At 46.8% G+C, this 20,160-nt stretch overlaps 1 protein-coding gene across 11 annotated transcripts in view; it reads right to left on the reverse strand.

Annotated features, from left to right (window-relative positions):
- LOC144734432 (zonadhesin-like) overlaps positions 1–20,160 on the reverse strand; it is a 138,692-nt gene that overhangs the window by 57,161 nt on the left and 61,371 nt on the right. For all 11 annotated transcript variants that reach the window (XR_013588508.1, XR_013588510.1, XR_013588509.1 and 8 more), the window contains 9 exons: positions 18,168–18,415; positions 16,121–16,295; positions 14,780–14,888; positions 13,208–13,305; positions 11,657–11,833; positions 10,530–10,732; positions 9,794–9,938; positions 8,176–8,417; positions 7,428–7,592 (listed from right to left, as the gene is read on the reverse strand). Coding sequence is in view for 8 of the 11 variants with exons in the window: in XM_078616627.1 (XP_078472753.1) it covers positions 7,428–7,592; positions 8,176–8,417; positions 9,794–9,938; positions 10,530–10,732; positions 11,657–11,833; positions 13,208–13,305; positions 14,780–14,888; positions 16,121–16,295; positions 18,168–18,415 (1,562 nt within the window). In the remaining 3 variants the exon portion in view is untranslated. The remainder of the gene's footprint in view (positions 1–7,427; positions 7,593–8,175; positions 8,418–9,793; positions 9,939–10,529; positions 10,733–11,656; positions 11,834–13,207; positions 13,306–14,779; positions 14,889–16,120; positions 16,296–18,167; positions 18,416–20,160) is intronic.

Here is a 20,160-nt window from a genome sequence, read left to right on the forward strand (position 1 = left end):
ATAGTAATATAGGTTGAGCCGTCACCAGCGGCGTGCGATATCGAAGGGGAATCAGGATTTGTGATGCTGGGGTAGCGTGAGCATTTTGTTGACGACTGCCTGCACCTGAGCCAACATAGGGTGCCATTATCTGGGCGTAAAAAATATAGCCGTTCCCCTGACGGCATTTCGATTCACCCCTGGTCCATAACAATTTTGATAGGCAGTTGATTTAAATAGTCTGTCCCCAGCAAACAGGGAACCGTTAATGTGCTGGAGATGAGCACAGGTCCCGATATGACCAGTCCTCCCACACAGATTTTGATTTATAACTGTCCCAAGAATCTCATGCTTCCCGCATTTGCTGCTACGTAGAATAATTGTACATGTTGCAATCGCTGGGCCTTATGGGGAAGCACATACAAAATGTGCAATGGTATAATAGTCGCTGATGCTTCTGTATCGATCAGCATCCAAACCCCAATTCCCCCCACCGAGCCTACCACCACCGACATTCCAGCTGCAGTCGCTACTACCTTCTGTGCCAACTTGCGCCATTGTGGTGAAAAATCATGTATATACGATGGTGGTTGTGATCGTCGGGAAGTAGTGGGTGTATCAAATGATAAGTGTGTATGAGAGGTCTGTGATGGGAACTGCCGAGGTGTTTGGGGTGCCGTGACTCACCTGCTGGTTGTATGTAGAGGTGAACAACAGCTGTTGGCGCGAAGGCGGCCCCGGTGGAGCAGCATTGGTACGGCACCCGCGGGTGTTGTGGCTTATATGGCCACATCGGTGACAGGTTACCAGGTTCGGGGTCCTGCTAGGTGCTTGGAGTCCCCGGGGCGTCCAGCGATGGGTCCTTTGGGTAGGGCACTGAAATGTCCCCCTTCCAGCTGCGAACATCTCTCCCCCGGGCACACTGACGTCCACCTCTGACTCGGCGTTGTCTTCCTTGTTCCATATTCCCCGAACCCCCTCCAGTCCTTAATGATATGATGATTCCCCTGTTTGTGCGACCATACGTTGTGATCTCATCACCTCCTCATGGGCTCTTCGTGATCCACAATTAGGTCTACTTGTCCTCATCTGTGACTGGAAAAACTATTGTTAAAGCCTATGCCAGCGCTAACATACGGTCGACCACCATAAAGTCCAGAGCCCCGCGTTCAGGCCTGGCAAAGTAGCTTGAGCTAGGTCCATGCGAGCACTCCTGTAGGCCAAGGCTGACTCCCCTTCTTCCCGCCGACGGTTCTGAAATCGTCTCTTTGCGCTGGATGGCGGGTCAAAAATCTCTGCCATCTCATGATAAGCAGCGTGCAGGGTTTCCTTTTTCTCCGCCGGGATGGAGGAATATATAATTAGAGCATCGTCGCTAAGGGCCGTGGGGAGCACCTTCAGTGCCTCAGGCTCCATCCACTCTATATATGTATATGCCACCTTGAATCTGTGAACAATTGTCCCCCAGTCCCCTCCTTTAGCCACAAACCTTTCTACGTGGCCGAACCTACGTGGTCGATCAGCGCCCTCTCCTCATCGCCGCTCCGATCCCCCAGGTGAATTAATTTCTGCGACCTGGGCTGTGGTTGCTGCGCGCGCTTCAAGCCATTGTCTTAGCGCTCCGCCGCTAAGGCTCAGAGCGTCCATTACCGCTGCGCCTGGCTGTTTCGTACCAATTCCAAACCAATGGCGGCTATTGGTGTTGTTCCCACCAAATATAATTCTACTCCCTCCAAAGGTTTGCCCTTCTCCATCCCTTTGTATTTCTGGCAATTTCGAAGACTCCGATCAGCTCACCGGGCTGGGGAGAGTGGATCCCATCGGTCGTGGTGCCGTTGCCTCACCCATCAACAACACTGGCTTCTCCATCCCTGGCGCAGATGTCTCCAGTACTTCATCGTAGGCGGCAACTATCTCAGCCATCGCTGTTGCTCGTGGCGTCCCCGCCATGGAATTTCCCGCTCGAACCGAAAGAAAATAAGAAAAAAGAGCCAGCGCAGTCGCTGGGCTAGTAGCCATCTTGTCTTCCCGCAGCTATTGCAGGAGTAGCGTTACTGCCTCCGTGAATTGATGGACTCGGTCCGCCCAGGGCCTGCTTCTCTCGCGGGGTCCAGGGTTCTCAGAGGAGTTACTCTTCGCTTTTCGCCATCTTCTTATGGTTCGGCGGGCTGTCCTGACCCTGTCTGTAGACTGTGCTGTCTCTGGACCCCAGCTGTCTGGGGCATTGGGAGTGGAGGCGCGTTCTTCTCCCTCTTAGCTGGGGTCTTGGTCGGGGTCCTTTACGTTACCGCGTCGAGGCATCTTCGGGATCCCACCGCTGCCACCAGTTGTACCGAGTCCACCAAATGAAGATAAGGATGACAAACACTTCTTTATTTTATATTGCCAGCTCACACTGCGCACATCCACTCCACTCCGAATCCCTCCAGGAAGCACCTCGATTGCCCCACCTCATCCGGTGACGTCCCCACTCTCTCCCTGGGCGTTCCCTATCTCTCTCGCCCCGCCTTCTCTTTCCTTTCCTTCATATTATCATTTTAACTGTAACCTGGGATCCCGTGAGTATTTCTACCCCCGGATCACGCAAGTATTTGCACTACAAATGCATGCGTGCGGTCATAATAAATCTATGGTATTAGCGACAGGAAAAAACATCTAAACGGATTTTAAGTGACAGTGTAAAGATATATAACAATATACCTGTCTGTATAGGGCATTGTTAACCATGAATCCATTTAAACACATGCTGCTGTCTCCTGAGAGGGTATCCACCATGAAGATGGAAATTCCAAAGAACACAGGATGAGATGTTACTATCCTTTGTGAGCCTGGTGAAATCTGGGGAGCGCATCGTCAGTAGTGAACCTTTGGTTCCTAGGGTGTTTCGGCCTTTCATACTATACACCCTCCCCAAAGGCGGCCAGCGACAGGGTGATCAATCCTACGCTTGCGTCCCATTCCCAATTAGTCATAGGAGTTGCCTTGTTGTTGATAGCCAACATCCCATGGGACTATGCATGGCAGGGGCGTCCTCCTCCCTGAGTCAAGCATTGTTGACTGCATACCTCCTGGCCCTCTCACTTTGGGGCCCAGCTGGGGTCTTTCCTCTTCATCCAGAGCCACTGACTGCTGCCTTCTGCCGCCTCCGATACAGCTCTGATTGCCGAACGCTGGCTCTGGCCCTTAATTCCCAGGTCTCTAAGCAGTCTGGTTGTAGATGTTGCCACAAAACCTCTGCAGCCCACCTCCACTGGTCGGACTTCTGTGTTCCAGCCATGATGCCGTGCTTCGGCAGCTAGATCGGCATAGCGCAGATGTTTTCGCTCATAAGCCTCATCTACTGAGTCCTCCCAGGGTACTGTGAGCTCAATGATGAAGACCTTCTTGAGCGAACGGGACCAGAGCACCATGTCAGGTCTTAGGGTGGTGGTTGCGATCTCCGGAGGAAACACAAGTTGCCGGCCAATGTCAGCTAGCATTTTCCAGTCGCGGGCCAAGCGCAGCTGGTCTCGCTCTATTGGTCTAGAGCCGCTCTTTGGTGGTTTAGCCCCTTCGCGGACAAAGGTCGTCCGTAAGGGGTGTGATGGTGCTGGGGGTGGTAGGGAGTTGGTGGCAGCTCGCTTGTCCTCCAGGGTGGACGCAAGGTTGTTAAGGACTTGGTTGTGACGCCAAGTGTAGCGTCCTTGGGTGAGGCTTGTTTTACACCCTGTGAGAATGTGCCTGAGGTTGGCTGGCATGGAACAGAGGACACAGTCCGGATCTTCACCATACCATTGGTGAAGATTAACTGGTGTTGGAAGGACGTCATATGTTGCTCTGAGTGAAAAGCTCAACTGCCTCGCTTCCATGGCCCACAGATCCTTCCAGCTGATCTTCCTCTTCTCCACACTGTCCCATCGAGTCCACTGTCCCTGTTTGGCAAGAGAGACTGCCTTGGCCCACCTTGCAGCCTCCTCCTGATGGCGTACTTCCTGCACTACCATCTTCCGCCGCTCTGGTGCAGTGGCCTTACTCCAAGCAGCACGGCGAGTTAGCCCAATGCCTCCTCTCCCTTGCTGAACATGACCCACAATGTCAGCATGTCTGAGGGCTGCTGTTGCCTCCTGGACTGCTTTTCCTGGCCTCCATTTGCGCCCAGTTGCCAAGGTCGGCGCGTTGTTGCTCACCACTGGGTCTCGAGATTCATTCAGTGTCATCTGGAGCCTGGTTTTTGCACACTTGAATTCCTCGGTTAGACTCGTGAGGGGCAGCTTGAGGACACCATCTCCATAGAGGCCTATGGTGGTAAGGCATCGTGGAACTCCGAGCCACTTCTTTAAGTAGCTCGTGACTCCTCTTTCCATCTTCTCCACTGTTGAGATTGGAACCTCATACACTGCTAGGAGCCACAACACCCGGGGTAGGAGACCAAACTGCAGACACCAGGCCTTTAACTTTCCAGGTAGCTGGGTGTTGTCGATGGACTGTAGGCTACTACTGATGTCTTTGCGCAGCTGTTGCACCTGGTTTTTGTCCTTCAGGCTTGCATCATACCACCTTCCAAGGCTTTTTACTGGCTGCTCAGACACTGTTAGGATTTGGTCATCTCCGATGAAGAATTTCAGGTCACAGAGTACTCCCTTCACAATCGAGATGCTGCGTGACTTGGATGGTTTAATCTTCATACGGGCCCAGCTGATGTTCTCCTCGAGTTTTCTGAGCAGTCTCCTGGTGCATGGGACAGTGGTGGTCAATGTTGTAATGTCGTCCATGTAGGCTCTGAGTGGAGGGAGGCGAAAACCAGAGTCGACTCGCTGTCCACCAGCAACCCATTTTGAGGATCTGATGATAACCTCCATTGCCATTATGAATGCCAATGGAGAAATGGTACATCCCGCCATTATACCTACATTCAGGCATTGCCATGAGGTGGTGAACTCTGAGGTGGTGAAGCAGAACTGCAGATCCTGAAAGTACGACTTCACCAGGGTTGTGATGGTGTCCGGTATGTGGAAAAATCTGAAGGCAGACCACAGGAGTTAATGGGGTACATAGCCAAATGCATTGGCGAGGTGGAGGAAGACTACATGGAGGTCCCTTTTCTCCACCTTGGCATTTGGATCTGGTGCCAGATCATGCTGGAATGTTCCAAGCAGTCAGAGAACCCTGATATTCCTGCCTTCTGTACAGATGTATCGACGTACGCATTCCTTTGCAGGTACTCGGCCATCCTCTGGGCAATGACCCTAAAGAAGATTTTACCCTCGACATTCAGTAAGGAGATTGGGCGGAATTGGCTGATGTTCACTGCATCCTTCTCCTTGGGGATCAGGACCCCGCCTGCCCTACGCCACACTTTGGGTATTATCTTCTTTTGCCAAGCTGTTCTCATAAGCCTCCAGAGGAACCTCAGGACGTCTGGTTCGTTCTTATACACTTTGTACGGGACTCCATTTGACCCCGGGGCTGATGCTGTTCTTGCCCTTCGACCTGTGTTTTCCACCTCTTTCCATGTCAGAGGGCTAGTCTCAATATGATGTTCCGGGGGTTCAATGGGTGGGATATCTGATGGGATGGCCAGATGTTCATGTCGCTTTGAGTCAAAGTTTGTGGTTCTCAGGTGCTCTTCTAGGTCTTTCTTTGTTGTTTTTAGAACTCCACTTTTTTCCTTCGTGAAGAGACTTTTAAGGAACTTGAAGGGATCTTTATTGAATCGAGTTCTAGTTTGTTCTTTCTTCCTTCTGCGTTTCCGTAGGTTCTCTGCTCTACGGAGGGATGCCAACCGGGTTTTGATGTCAGCCTGAAGTGCCTCTATGCCCTTCTTTTCCACTTCCGAGGCTTTCTTCCACTGTTTCTTAAGCTGTCTCCTTTCTTGAATGAGGCGCTTGATTTCTTGTTGCCTCCTGGAAACTGGTGGGGTTGGAACCTTTCTCCCGCCTTTTGCCTCTTGCACTCCAAAGCTTTCTGCCCCGTACTCATAGATGATGTCCCCCATCCTCTCCAACTTCTTCTCCACTGTGCCTCGAATTTTCTCGAGGGTCACTGTTTCCCACAACTTCTTGTCACTGGCGCCAGGCCACTTCACATAGGTCTGTGCCCTGGTAGTCTCCTCTCGACTGCAGGTCTGGGAGGCTGGGTGAGTTCCACTCCTGTTGTTGGTTCCACCTCCGTTGTTACTTCGTGGGCGGCAACTATCTCAGCCATCGCTGTTGCTCGTGGCGTCCCCGCCATGGGATTTCCCGCTCGAACCGAAAGAAAATAAATAAAAAGAGCCAGCGCAGTCGCTGGGCTAGTAGCCATCTTGTCTTCCCGCAGCTATTGCAGGAGTAGCGTTACTGCCTCCGTGAATTGATGGACTCGGTCCGCCCAGGGCCTGCTTCTCTCGTGGGGTCCAGGGTTCTCAGAGGAGTTACTCTTCGCTTTTCGCCATATTATTATGGTTCGGCGGGCTGTCCTGACCCTGTCTGTAGACTGTGCTGTCTCTGGATCACAGCTGTCTGGGGCATTTGGAGTGGAGGCGCGTTCTTCTCCCTCTTCGCTGGGGTCTTGGTCGGGGTCCTTTACGTTACCGCGTCGAGGCATCTTCGGGATCCCACCGCTGCCACCAGTTGTACCGAGTCACCAAATGAAGATAAGGATGACAAACACTTCTTTATTTTATATTGCCAGCTCACACCGCGCACATCCACTCCACTCCGAATCCCTCCAGGAAGCACCTCGATTGCCCCACCTCATCCGGTGACGTCCCCACTCTCTCCCTGGGCGTTCCTTATCTCTCTCGCCCCGCCTTCTCTTTCCTTTCCTTCATATTATCATTTTAACTGTAACCTGGGATCCCGTGAGTATTTCTACCCCCGGATCACGCAAGTATTTGCACTACAAATGCATGCGTGCGGTCATAATAAATCTATGGTATTAGCGACAGGAAAAAACATCTAAACGGATTTTAAGTGACAGTGTAAAGATATATAACAATATACCTGTCTGTATAGGACATTGTTAACCATGAATCCATTTAAACACATTCTGCTGTCTCCTGAGAGGGTATCCACCATGAAGATGGAGCAATGAAATAAGTTATTGTGCAGGTACTTTGTGGGGATTTTCTAATTATGGATCATGAAAGATGGCATCAGCTTGGGAAAGCCTTCATCCATCAGTGAACCGATCGTGGCTGATGATGATGATGATGCTGCCACCTCGTTTTAGGATGGAACGTTCATGCTCTTCCTTCAATCCTCACATAGCTTTGCTCAGTAATCCATTTTCTCTTCCAACTCCATGATTAAATGTAGGAACATTATCACCTTTCAGGTTCACTACCTTTGTCGTGGTTATCTCTGCCACTGCCATTATGTGTTACGGACCCTGGCTTTAGGAGTAGTGAATGTTATTTAATACATTCCTTCGAGTGTGCCTCTGATATTTGCTGTTGCAATGTAGGTGCTGAGTCTCCAAACCAAACTGACCTTGTTAAAGTAAGTACTTGGAGTGTTGATCTCAAGGTGATGTTTTCCATCAAATTTGACTGTGACGCCAAAATCAGTCTCCAGGAGAACGTAGCTTCCGCTTATGCCGATCTTAACCCCTGGGACCAAACCTTCGATGGGGGTCTTAACTCGCTTATCGTCAACCTGTTAATAAAGAAAAATGAACCACGATGCATTGTGTGTTTTACAACAGCTCTCATTTTTACCGCATAATTACTTTGCACTACTAACTACATATCACAAAACACATTGTACGTTAATTGTACATTAATCATCTCTGCTCATTGCCTAAATAATAATGGGTTCATTATTAATATAAAGTGTGCTGATGTCACAACTAAGACATTCCTGCTTACAAAGAAAACAAACTTTTAACTAAATTCACATGATAAACTTCCATTAACATATACTTCTCAAATCAATGTAAATGGTATGCTTATTTTATATCTACTGTTTAGCAAATGTTGCAGGGAATGCTAATAAGATACTTTTTTAATAGCTCTTTGTCAATCTACTACCCACACCACATCAGTGATTGCTTCACCACACCGGTTAGTGGGGTGGGCTGCTTGGCACCAGTTCAGATATCACTCGCCACTGATGTTAGCCACGGCAAGCAATCGAACTGTGAGATGGGCACTCTGCCGCACCCACTCTGCCCATAATTATTAATATTCTCTTTCTCAACTGCGACTGTATGGTCTCACGGTGCCCAATCCGTGCGTACCAGCACGCGGTGGCTCTTCTGCAGGGTGACGCGGTGGCCCGCGATGTCGACGATCACGTGCTTGAGGTAGGAGCCGGACGCCTGCCCGCGCTCCTCGTTCTTGGCGGTGATGGTGAAGGGTGTCACGTTGGTGTCGGTGCACACGTCCGCCAGCGTGTACGTGCATGTGCCCATGTAGCTGATCATTATCAGGTCAAAGGTGAAGTAGTGGGGATCTCCGGCAACGTGGCACGTGGCGTAACCTGGGGCACAGAAACACAACCAGGCCCTTCTCACAGCAATTAGCGGGTGCTACTGTTCCCTCCCTCACTCGTAAGTATTCCACAATCAAAAGGCAGGTGCAATCGACTGAAACCCACAGACAATTATTTATGAAATTTAACTGGAGATATGTCCGGTCACTGATGATCACATACAGACGTATTAATAAAAATGCTGATGAAACTTACAAATTTCTTATAACCCTTAAGGGAAGCTTAAAGCAGATTTTTCTGTGAAACCATATGGTATTTCAAAGACAAAAGTAGTGTAATTGATACAGGAAGAGGCCATGGCTGATGAAGCCAATTCGTGTTAAGCTAGATTCGCTGGAATGTAAAGGTAAAAGAAGAGAGCACGTTGGTTCGGATGAATGTCCCTGTTGGTGTATTGAGCCATGACCACTTAACCCGAGGTTTAAGTCCCAGTTACCCATTTGAGATTAACTAAACTCCTGGTTCGACGCCAATGGTAAGACGATTGATGGTTTCAGCTTGGGCACTGATGAGATTGGATAAAAAAATATATTGTTTATTCAATTTAAATAAAAAAGTGGATATGTCTCCCCATATTCAAACACAGATTTGGTGATATCCATCTCCAATGGTTCAAAAGTAAAGTGAGCGGCTCTCCATCGGAATGTTCCAAGTTCAAATCCTGGTTTTGGGTCAATTTAGCCCATCACCCCTCTGGGTTTGCTAAAATGGTTGCCACTTTGTGGGGAAGTCGATTGTGATAAAACTAACTAACTGAGCTTTGGACTAATATTCAGAGGTGGCATGGGCACACGTGATTGGCCATCAAAGTGGCTTATATCATTATATGTGGGAATGTAAAGTAGAAGTCAATGAAACTAAACACACGTTGCTTCGTGTAGAGGGAAGCACTAGAGGACCCGCAAAAAACTCCACGCGACCGTGGGCAGAGAGAATATGCAAAGTTCAATGCCATGATCTCCTGCATACCAGGTGAGGGAGACAACATCTCACCACGGTGGCGCTTCTATGGATAGACTCGCACCCTCCACAGGAACGTGGAATTTAGATCACTGGTGCAGGGCTCTAAACAGGAGATGAGCACTGCCTCAATGCTCATATCAGCAGGGAATTATTTTTTATCTGCATTGGTGGTTACAAATCAGATGGAAATTCTACATTCCTGTGCTATGGATACATCTCTCTACAAGGCAACCTCAGATTTTAATTATGTAGTAATACTTTTTTTAATTCTGAAGGGATGATGGGCTGGGTTGCATTATAACTATGATTATAACTCATTGTCTTCCAAAGGAGACCATAGCGCTCTGCCACAGTGTCTGCGTTTGATTGTTCAATATTTGTGTCATAGACAAAACACATACCCTTGCTGTGGCAGCCCAGAATGCCATCCTCCACCGTGCAGACCTCTTGCCATCCACATTGCCAGGCATCGCAACTCACGTATCCGGGCGTCACGCATGTGCAGCGTCGGTCGCAGGTCTCCGATTCAAACCAGTTCTTCCCGAGCTGCCACCACACGATCGTGGAGGCAGTGAAAAAGTCTTGAGAACGCCATATGAATCGAATAATTTTCATCATATTCCATTGTCATTGGTTGTTGAATTTTGTGTAATCAGATAACCACAAATAGTGGAATCTGTATTTTAGAAAAATGTTTATAAAATGCGACCAGATAAACAATGAAGAAAGGCACAATATTTTAACAAGTAGGCTTCTGTGATTAATAATATGATTCAAAATTAATGTTGGGTTAGATCACGTACGAAAAATGTGTTGTAAACCCTCCTCCACCTGACACAGCTAGTTAGTAAAGTTGATTAAGGTGGTTGTTACTTATAGTGAAACGTCAGGCAACCCAATTGTTAAATGTGATGTGGATTTATTTTCAACACACTGGTGTGCTGAAGCAGTGAAACTGGCATGTTTGTTCACGTGACAATTTTTATAATTGGCTGTGTCGGGTGGAGGAGGGTTTACAACACACTATTTATGCAAACTGATACAAAATTAAACAAAAAAAGGCACAGTGCACCCATTAATGTCGACTGGGAAGATACGGTGAGTTTACACGAGGGTGAAAGAATGAGTAGAACTCACCGGGTGGTAGTTTCCGTTGTTATCCAGGCAACCACACTGCTCCGCGGGGACGCACTTGTCCGCAGAGAGGACAAAGCCGTCGTCACAGACACAGCCCTCCCCACAGTGATGGTTGCAGCCACCCGGGAGACTTGCGTTGCTGCAGGTAGCCGGGCAGGGCGGTGCACAGCTCTCATAGTGGCTGCCCGGTTTGCATGTGAGTGCTGTTGGTGCCACATGCACACACGATGATTTCTACTAAATAACAAAACCTCTACAAATCATCTGCAATATTAACATTCATTTTGGTTGCATTTAAATGTGCATGTTTTACTTTATTTCATTGTAATGCCATAATGAAATATCCACAGATCTTTAAGGAATGCGCAGATGAAATTAATGAGAAAGTTTTGAATTTCATCGCAACTTTGAAAGAAGCTGACATTTAAACCCATCGTGCTACCTTGCCCCTCTATTATTTATCATAGGGAGGTAAAGGTGCTGGATGTACTTCATGATTACGTATGGTGGGCACCTTAAACCCAATTCCATGACGACTGAGACTCCTCTCGTGCCAGAGGCATGACACCTTCAGAACGGGAGAGCTCAATGCCTCACATCCCTTCTGTGTGTCTGCTCAGTGTGACACCACAACCATGACAAATTGATCGGCTGTCTCGAGACTGCACGCCTCAAGGGAATGTGGCGCCCGTGGAACCAATTATATTCTATACAAATGTTTTGGTTAATGTATATCTATTTTTGTAGCTATAAATGATGGAATACATCTGGCATGGCGCAAAGAGAACGCAAACTGCTCTTGTCTATGAATTCTCATCTACTGTTTGCACTACGAACATCAAAATACGTATGAATGTAGGTAACGTTGCTAAGTTGAGAATGGTGATGCGGCCCAACAGAAATTATTTTCCAACTGAATAATAGCGGTAGAATAAGCTGTGCCACATGTGTGAAAACTCACCTCTGGGAGTGGCAACCCAGTTCTACCACTTTGGCTTTTGATTTGTTTAACATGGACACGACATATAGGGTATCCATTAATTCTTACTCAACAATCCTGTTCTGATAGGAACAAAGCACAGGATTATAACATGTGGCGGTGACATCACAGCGGGTGCTGCACTCACGGCAGAAGGTGTTGTTCCTCCACGTGATGATTATGCCAGCTTGGGCGCACTGATCGGCGTAGGCCTGCAGGGCCTGGCATAGCGACATGGGGTTGCCGCCCGTGGCACACAGGTCGAACACGCAGTTGTCGAAGAAGACTTGTGGAGGCAGCACCGCGTGGCACTCTTTGAAAGCTCCTGGTCACAATGATGTCAGGAAAGGTGTGTCAGGTGAATGCAGCTTTGTTATTTTAATCTTTGCAGGCATCTGCATAGCCCCACTTGCATAAGGAGGGATTTGGGCATTTGTATGATTTAATTTTGGAATACAGAAATTAAAGAATACCAACCTCCCCTTTTAATGCAGAAAAATATTTGTGTTAACCTCCAGTTCTTCACAGTCTAATAATAATTACAAATCAACGAGACTGATTAACATTTCCACGGGCACTGGACACATCTAGCTATCCATACCATCACACTGGACAGTTTACCTTTGATGACAACTTATTCAGTCCTAACACTATGATGAAAAATAAAGGCTTCAACATTTTCAGCAATAATACAGGTGTTAAGATGTTCAAACACCAAATAGCCACCTATTGCGAAGTATAAAGTCTGCATTAACCATACATGCCTGTGTCCAAACATGCAAAGTGATTGGCCAATTATTGAATGTAGAGTTATTGCTGCCGAAACCTTGCTGTTGTCAAAGTAGATCTGCTTCCTCATGCCATGCATCAAAGCTGCTGTACTACCTGTATGGTCGATGATGTTCTATAAATACACAATACTTAAGTCCCATTCACTTAACTATCTTATAAACGAGGCCTTGAAAACAATGTAAAATAATTGCACTAGTTGGAGAGTAATACTGCACGCGTGTGTTTGGAGTAGTGGCAAAGTGGTTTGTGCACTGCACTATGCACCCATCGACTCGAGTTCGATTCCCGGCAATGGCTAAACATAGGTGGAGAGTGACATGTCAATTGGCTCTGGCCACCGGCTGCTCAAACGTTCACCAGTCCACACTGACCAGCATGGTGAAATACGATAACAAGTAAACCCGTAAAAACAAAGTTTTTCACTATAAATCCTTTATATGCGTGGCGGCTAGAGTCCTCTCGTCCTCTGGCTTGAGATGGCTGCCACCTATGGGTCAGATGATTGTCTGCCACCATTAAGCAATTGGTAATTAAATATTTAATTTGTTTTCCCTAAACAGTGTAAAATTTTGGAAATTTTTTTTCACGAAAATTAATTGTCACACACAACGAGTCTGTGTGGAAAATGTCAGCTCGATTGGATCACGGGAAGTGGGTTAAAAAACGACCGAAAGATTTGCACGGTACTAAGCAAGCAAGCAAGCACGCAAGCAAGCAAGCAAGCACGCGAACTTAATATAAAGGATTTAAAAAAAACATGACTGACATAACGAGGGGAGGCTTTCATTCAATAGTGAATTAACAAGCACCAGTAGGTTATGTTGTGTAATACTGCATAATGTGAATAATTAAAATGGTTGCACAATAATGTGCATTAAAGTACCCAGATGCTGAGAATTGACATTACCATTGGGGTCGGTGATTAAGCCACAGAATCCCTCCTTTTCAAACTCCTCTTGTGTCGCTGGATCACACTCGGGTCTTCCCCCTTCGTCATCTTTGCATCTACCAAAACAAACATCAAGGAATACCGATATATCACTGCCCTTTGAAAAACAATACTTCAATATTAAGTTATGGTACCAGTAATAATAATCTACTTGTGATAATGTTATTTAAAAATTTCACAATTGTTTTTTAAATGAGCAAAAGCGTGCTGATATCATGGCAGGAACCCCCCCCCCCCCTCCACAATTCACAGCCCTTTGTCAATCCACTGCTGGATGAAGACATCTCCACACCGTATTGGTAATGGTGGTCGTTTGAGGACTATGCTTCACCACACAAATCATCGTGGATTGGTGAAAGGGGACCCAATGCCGGTTTAGACATCAGCTGCGACTGGTGTTAGCCATGGCCAGGAATCACACTCAGGTCGCTGGGTTCAGTGCATGGGCAAATAATACTTTCCAAAAACACACACGAGCTGCTTATGAGTAAAAATGTGTTTTCTGAATGTGCTGAGATGTATGATTTTTCAAGGGATTGATGGGTAAAATCCGTTGTAAGGTAAAGAGGTTATATATTTTTTTTTATTAAAATGGTAACTGAAAAATCCCTTGAGATGGAACATCCGCTTGCAAGAGTTCCCAGGGTATGCTTTATTAAAAGACAAACAGTAAGCTCGACTTAAAGCTTTCGTGTCTGCAGGAAATCATATTCTTGGGTCTTTCGGTAAAGTTATGTAGATAGGTTCAAAGAAAATAACAAAAATAACAAAAAACTACGAGGTTTCGATCGCAATACAAGCAATCGTCTAAGACGAAGGTATTTTACTTTGCAAGCCCACTGGCTATCAACAAAGATTAGTTCATGAAGCCATCCATATATATATAGACACAGACACAATTTCAACCGAGAAGATGGGTACAAACTGAGCAATCATTGGAAGGACGTTATTAACCAGTTTAAATCATAACTGGCTGTGATGTTTCCATCCTACCTTCCGATGTTAGTAGTTTTTTTCGACTCTCTGGTTTTACATTAACAGGCTAAATGTCTCACACTCACACAGCCAATGTCGCTCGTGTCCTCGATGTGGCAGTGGCTCTGCAATCTTACATTGACATGCTAAACTCTCACAATACAATGGCCACCTCCGCGCCTTCGTCGTCGTGGAGGTAACTCTCCGAACTTACATTGACATGCAAATTTCTCACTTTAACATCACTAGCCCCGCCCACTTCGTTTATGACCCTTTGGCTACACCCATTTCAAAACCTTTAAAACAGCCTACCTCAGCAGCTTTCCCGCTTTTTCTCCTGATGACGATTGCTTGTGTTGCGATCGAAACATCGTAGTTTTTTGTTATTTTATTTTAACCTATCTACGTGACTTTACCGAAAGACCCAAGAATATGAAACCGTAAGCTATCAGACAAAATCAAGACCGAAATAACCATCAACAAAGAATTGGGCCCACATGAGGGCATTACGCTCAGCTACAGCAAGAGATGAGTGCGAGGGTGACTGCTACTCACTCATCCGAGCTGTTCACCGACTTCCAGCTGTTTCCCAGTTCTGCCGAGGAGGCGGCCACTGAGCCGTCTGGTTTCAGATTGTCATCTGAGCCATCGCCATTAAAGTTTCCTGCAAGGTTACAACATGAAAGTAACGCTAGTGTGCAAAGACATCTCAGTGCACGACTAAATTGAGCACTAATATAAAGGAAGGCTTCAAAATGAAAAAACTATAAATGACAATTCACACTGGGTAAACCACTGCATTTGTTGCCATGGTGACTCAGTGTGAATTGGGCGACCAAACCGTGACTCGGGGTCAGCATTGTAATAAGTGCAGTGTGACGTTTAGTCACAATCGTGCTTCAGAAGTATTTGCAGATGCCCACTTATATAATATCCACTTGGTCCATGTGCATGCAATACAATGGAACTAAAGCATAATTAAATCTATTAATGCATAGACTTATTTAAAATACAAGTTTTATTTTGCATATCAGTAGGTTTTCACTGGGTTTTATACATTGTTGGCTGGGATGTAGATGTGCTCATATAACCCATCCACAGATATGAACATTATTTAATTTACATGTATTTACATTCATAATTTGCAAAATACAGCAAATATAATTTAATATGTATTTGCCCATCTCTGCCTACCCCCACATCGATTCCCCAACCACCGAGTCACGGGTTGGTCATCTATATGTACTTTAGATTACTCGTGAACCAAAATCTGACTGGCTGGTGATTTGCTATTAATTTGTGTGTTTGGCTACCATTTCTTTTGAGAGTCACATTTAGGTCTAAACTCTACATGCAAAAAATCCATGGTTGAGAGGCCATGTTGGTAAGCTCATGACCTTATGTGCATCTGCTTTGCATGTATGTATGTGTAATAAACAACTTCCACGACAGTTGTTGACTGGTGTCTTTTCTTTATTTGTAGAATCTCTGTATGACTTTATATCCCTCTCGGCAGAGCAAGCTCCGCCCTCAGCCAATACCCCCTCGTAAAACCCTCTCGATGGTTCCCGTGTATTCTCTTACCTTTGGCCCAGATGGAATCCCTGCTTCAGATTGGGATACTGGTTACCCAGCGGTGGCCATGCAGATATCTCTTGTTACCCCCCAGGTGGCGCTCTCTCATTACATATGTTGAACCTCTTTCTCACCGTATATAGCCAACCGTACTAATCGGAGGTGCGGGGAAAGGGCATCAAACTAAACACAAAAAGCTGTTCAAAATAAATGAGTTTGCAATCTAGATTTAGAAGTGCATAGCTCTAGTAGCTTCCTCATATCAGAAGAGCATTCCAGACGGCCGCAGAAGCACATTAAAAGCCTGTTGTCGGCACTCACCACAGATGCCGCACAGTATCCCAGCATACGCATTCGGCACGACTATCTCCACATGGTGGTTTCCGTCAAACCGAACAACCAAATTGAAATTGGTCTCGAGCACAACGTAGGATCCACTCAGGTACACATGCACCCCCGACAGCAGCAGCGGAGTGGTCATACGCCGTCCTTCCACCTGTAAATCAGCGCACAGCTCCAGTGAGGGTCCCAGTCGTGCATCTAATACAATCTCACACCTTCTCGTGTACCGTACATGTGCTGCACACAGTGCACACGCCGGACTAGGCCAAGGGAAACTTGTACCCACTACTCTTGGTCCACCACTGGAATCCTGCCCCACTTTCCACTCGCTCCATCCTCTCCGCTCCCACTCTTGGCTTCATTAAATCACCAAAACGTTTTGTTTAGGATATAAAAACACATTTTGAAAAACAAATACCTATTGTTAATTTATGAGAATTTCTGTCATAGATTTGAAACACTTGTGTTATTTCCACATGCACATGTTTAACAATTTTAGTGAGCAAAACCTAGAATATATATTACACGTACAACATATATATTTGCTACAGTATATCCTATTATTGTAGAGAGTGGTGGAGTGGACGCACTAGTTTACACATAACACTATGAATTATAATACACAATTACAAGTATGATGGTTTAAATACAAATAAGATTATCATTGTAAACATAATAACCATCACAGCAAAAATAAGCCATTATCAGATGAGACTCGGGGAGAAGTGGGAGGGGTTCACATACTGCGCTATGAATCCAGTGACCTGAGTTTGATTCTCAGCCGTGGCTAACAACATCACAGGCGCTTTCAGAAAGCAAGCCTCGTTACATGGAACACCCGACCAGGCGAACTCAAGAACACCTCGAGTTCAAACACTGCAAGTGAGACCATAGCATTCACTTGATGAACACAGTTTGATAAGACGACAATGCGTATTAGCGATGCTTTTAGTTTGATTTTGCGATTCTTCATGACTACATTACATGACATCTGAACCAGCCTGAGCTTCTCCGTCACCCACCTATATTGACCAGCGTCGTGAACAGTAATCACACAACCCCCACGAATGGCACAAGAGGGCCGTGTCCAGCAGTGGATTGCCAAATGTCTGTAAGCTATAACTATTGTATGTGTAATGTAGTAACTTGTCGGGAGACGACCTTACGGGTAGCACACTCTTTATTAACACCAACTTATATTACACGGGTGGCTAACTGCAGCCTAACCCACGGGGTTCCCCTGGCTACACCCACACAGGCTCTTACGCCCCGTAGCTTCTCGGAACCCACCCGGCTGGGGTGTCCGTCTCGACTCTGGGTCCCACAGCCTCGTCCCACATGGACGTCAGACCACGGGTCCCACAGTCTCGCATCCGAGCCACACAGGGTCCCGGCTCTTACAAGGACAGCGGAACTAGGGGTCTCAGGGCCCTATCTCTGAACTCCGTCTTCGATCTTCAACTGGTTATCAACTCCCCGAGTGCTCCCGCGCGTCCCCCTTTATAGTCCTTCATGCGGACGTCGCTGAGAGCACCCACCCCAGTTGACCAATCACTGCGCGCTGCCCACGATCCTATTTCCCACCTTGTGTCAGCGCGCACAACCACGCACCCCGCGCCGCCCCGTGATCTATCACTGTCGGCGCGCGTCAACACCACCACTACATATGTACTCGGCTTCTCCACTAAACTAGGGTTTTCCATTCCTCCCTAAAAACATTTATCTTTCAGAAAGCATTTTATATTTTAACTTAACCACTTCTTAATTGTAATTGGTGTATTTTATGATATTTTACGAGTGTGAAAGACGCTATATGAGCTATAATTATTATTGATGAAAGTTGCTCTCTCAGTGGGCACTCATCAGGTTAGCAAGGTTCCGGTATACTGTGCAGCACAATTGGGAGACAAGTTTACCTTTTTCAGCCAAAGGAGAAATTAAAACTTTTGTGTTTTTTTCCCCTTTAGCCGCTGCCTGAGTGTGGCAACCTATAGACATGACCATGAAGGTACGGTGTAATGCTCACCAGCACCCAGCGTCCTTTGGCCAAGGTAAACCTGTGGCCGTAGACCTCCACGTGGACCTCCTTGACATAAGAAACGGCCGTGCTGCTGCCCCAGAACTCATTTGTTGTCTCCACGTTGAAGTGGGGCAGGGTGGAGCTCTGGTTGCACAGGATGGCTGCCGTGTAGGTGCACTCGCCCATGAAGTGGTGCGTCGTCTTGTCGAACGTGATGTAGTGAGGGTCTCCAGTGATCACACAGTCACCTGGTTCTGAAAATAGAGAAATAAAATGTATTTTTTTCACAAAAGTGGCATATGATGCATAGTGGTGCACGATTCGGTAGATACAGAATTTGATGTTTAACAATTTAATTGAACATCTTATCAGATCTTCATGGGCTGGTCATATTATATCTTGTACAAGTCGCCACAAATTCTATAAGAATAAAGTAATTGAGTTATGAGAGCATTGTATAAAATCAAGACAACCACCCAAAAATTGTAGTAAATGGTAGACACTCCTCAGCAACCCATAGATTGAGTTATAATAAAAATTATGTTGTAAACTTCAACTGGCATATGTTTTCTGATCCATGTGTTTCTATTTCTGTCTCCGAGTGTAATATTAAGTATGCACCACTCCATGCATATTTATTGACTTTTTAGTTGTCAGATTCCATTTTGCTGTCATTGATAGTGTAATATGCACTGTTTGGTATCTTTCCTCTCCATCTCGTATGCCTCTTTACGTCATCATGAACCAATCAAACTGCAATAACTTCCTGATATATACTAGCGGTGAGTACCCGGCGTTGCCCGGGCGAAAAAGGCAGACACATGTAGTTACACACGCAAATCCATTGATACACAAAAATAGAGTTACACGCACAAATGGACTCTCACATACATACATACATAGACTGAACAACAACCGCCATTCGCCACTAAGTGGCGGTGACGTAACAACAACGCTTGTGCCAGGCTATGTGCACATTGAGGCCATTGGAAGTGTCGAACGCCCGCTGGCAAGAGGTCACGGGGCAAACCCAGATGGCACAGGTCGACTGACTGAGACGACTGGCTGATGCAGCACCTGTGGTCCCTACTGTGGCAACTTTCTGTGCTTTAGCCACCCGGCGCTCCGCTCGTTGTTGTGAGCGTGGCTCCTCCGCCCTCCGTTGTTGTTGGAGGGTGACTGCCTCCAACTGGCCAGTAGCGTCTTTCAGGAGCCTCCTCCACAGTGGCCGATCTTGACATGGCTGGTACCAGTCATCCGCAAGTGGACTCAGCTCCAAGTCTTCCTGTAGCACATAACTCCCATGTCTTCTCCAGCCCGTGCCGCACCCGTTTAGCCCCCTCGATCCGGCGGAACAAAAGCTGTTTAGGCATGTGGTGGCTGGCCATGCGGGCTACATGACTCAGGCAACGCAGCCTTGCCTGCCGGAGGTCACCGATGGGACTTTGTCCACATCTTTCAAGGATTTGTGAGCTCCTCACACAATGCAGCCTGGTTAAAGCCAGGATGGATCGTAGGCAGGCCAGCCTAAATGTTTCTAACTGGCGAAGATGTTCCATTAGGGGGGTCCAAGTTTCGCAAGCGTAGAGAAGGGAGGGAATGACCGTGGCTGAGAACACCTGAAGCTTCGTACGGAGTGATAGACCAGGTAGCTTCCACACAGCGTTACGCAGCCAATGAAAAGATACTGCAGCTCGACTGATTCGGAGTGAGACCTCTGCTGTTAAACCGGAGCCGGTCATTAGCACACTGCCCAGGGAAACTCTCCACTGTCTCCACAACTGGCCCATCACCAATTTGGAGTTGTGGGGGTGGAGTGTCCGATGGTACAAAATAGCCAGGCAGGTGCTTAGCTTTGGTTGGGCTGATGGTAAGGCCCCACCTGTTGGTGGCAAGCTCCAGGTTCAGCAGCAGCACCTGGAACTCCTCCTCTGAGTGAGCAGCCATTAGCAGATCATCGGCATACATAACGTGGTTGAGCAATAGGGAGCCATCCCTT

Source organism: Lampetra planeri, chromosome 51 (genome assembly GCF_965212315.1).
Source record: "Lampetra planeri chromosome 51, kcLamPlan1.2.h2, whole genome shotgun sequence".
Taxonomy (NCBI): domain Eukaryota; kingdom Metazoa; phylum Chordata; class Hyperoartia; order Petromyzontiformes; family Petromyzontidae; genus Lampetra; species Lampetra planeri.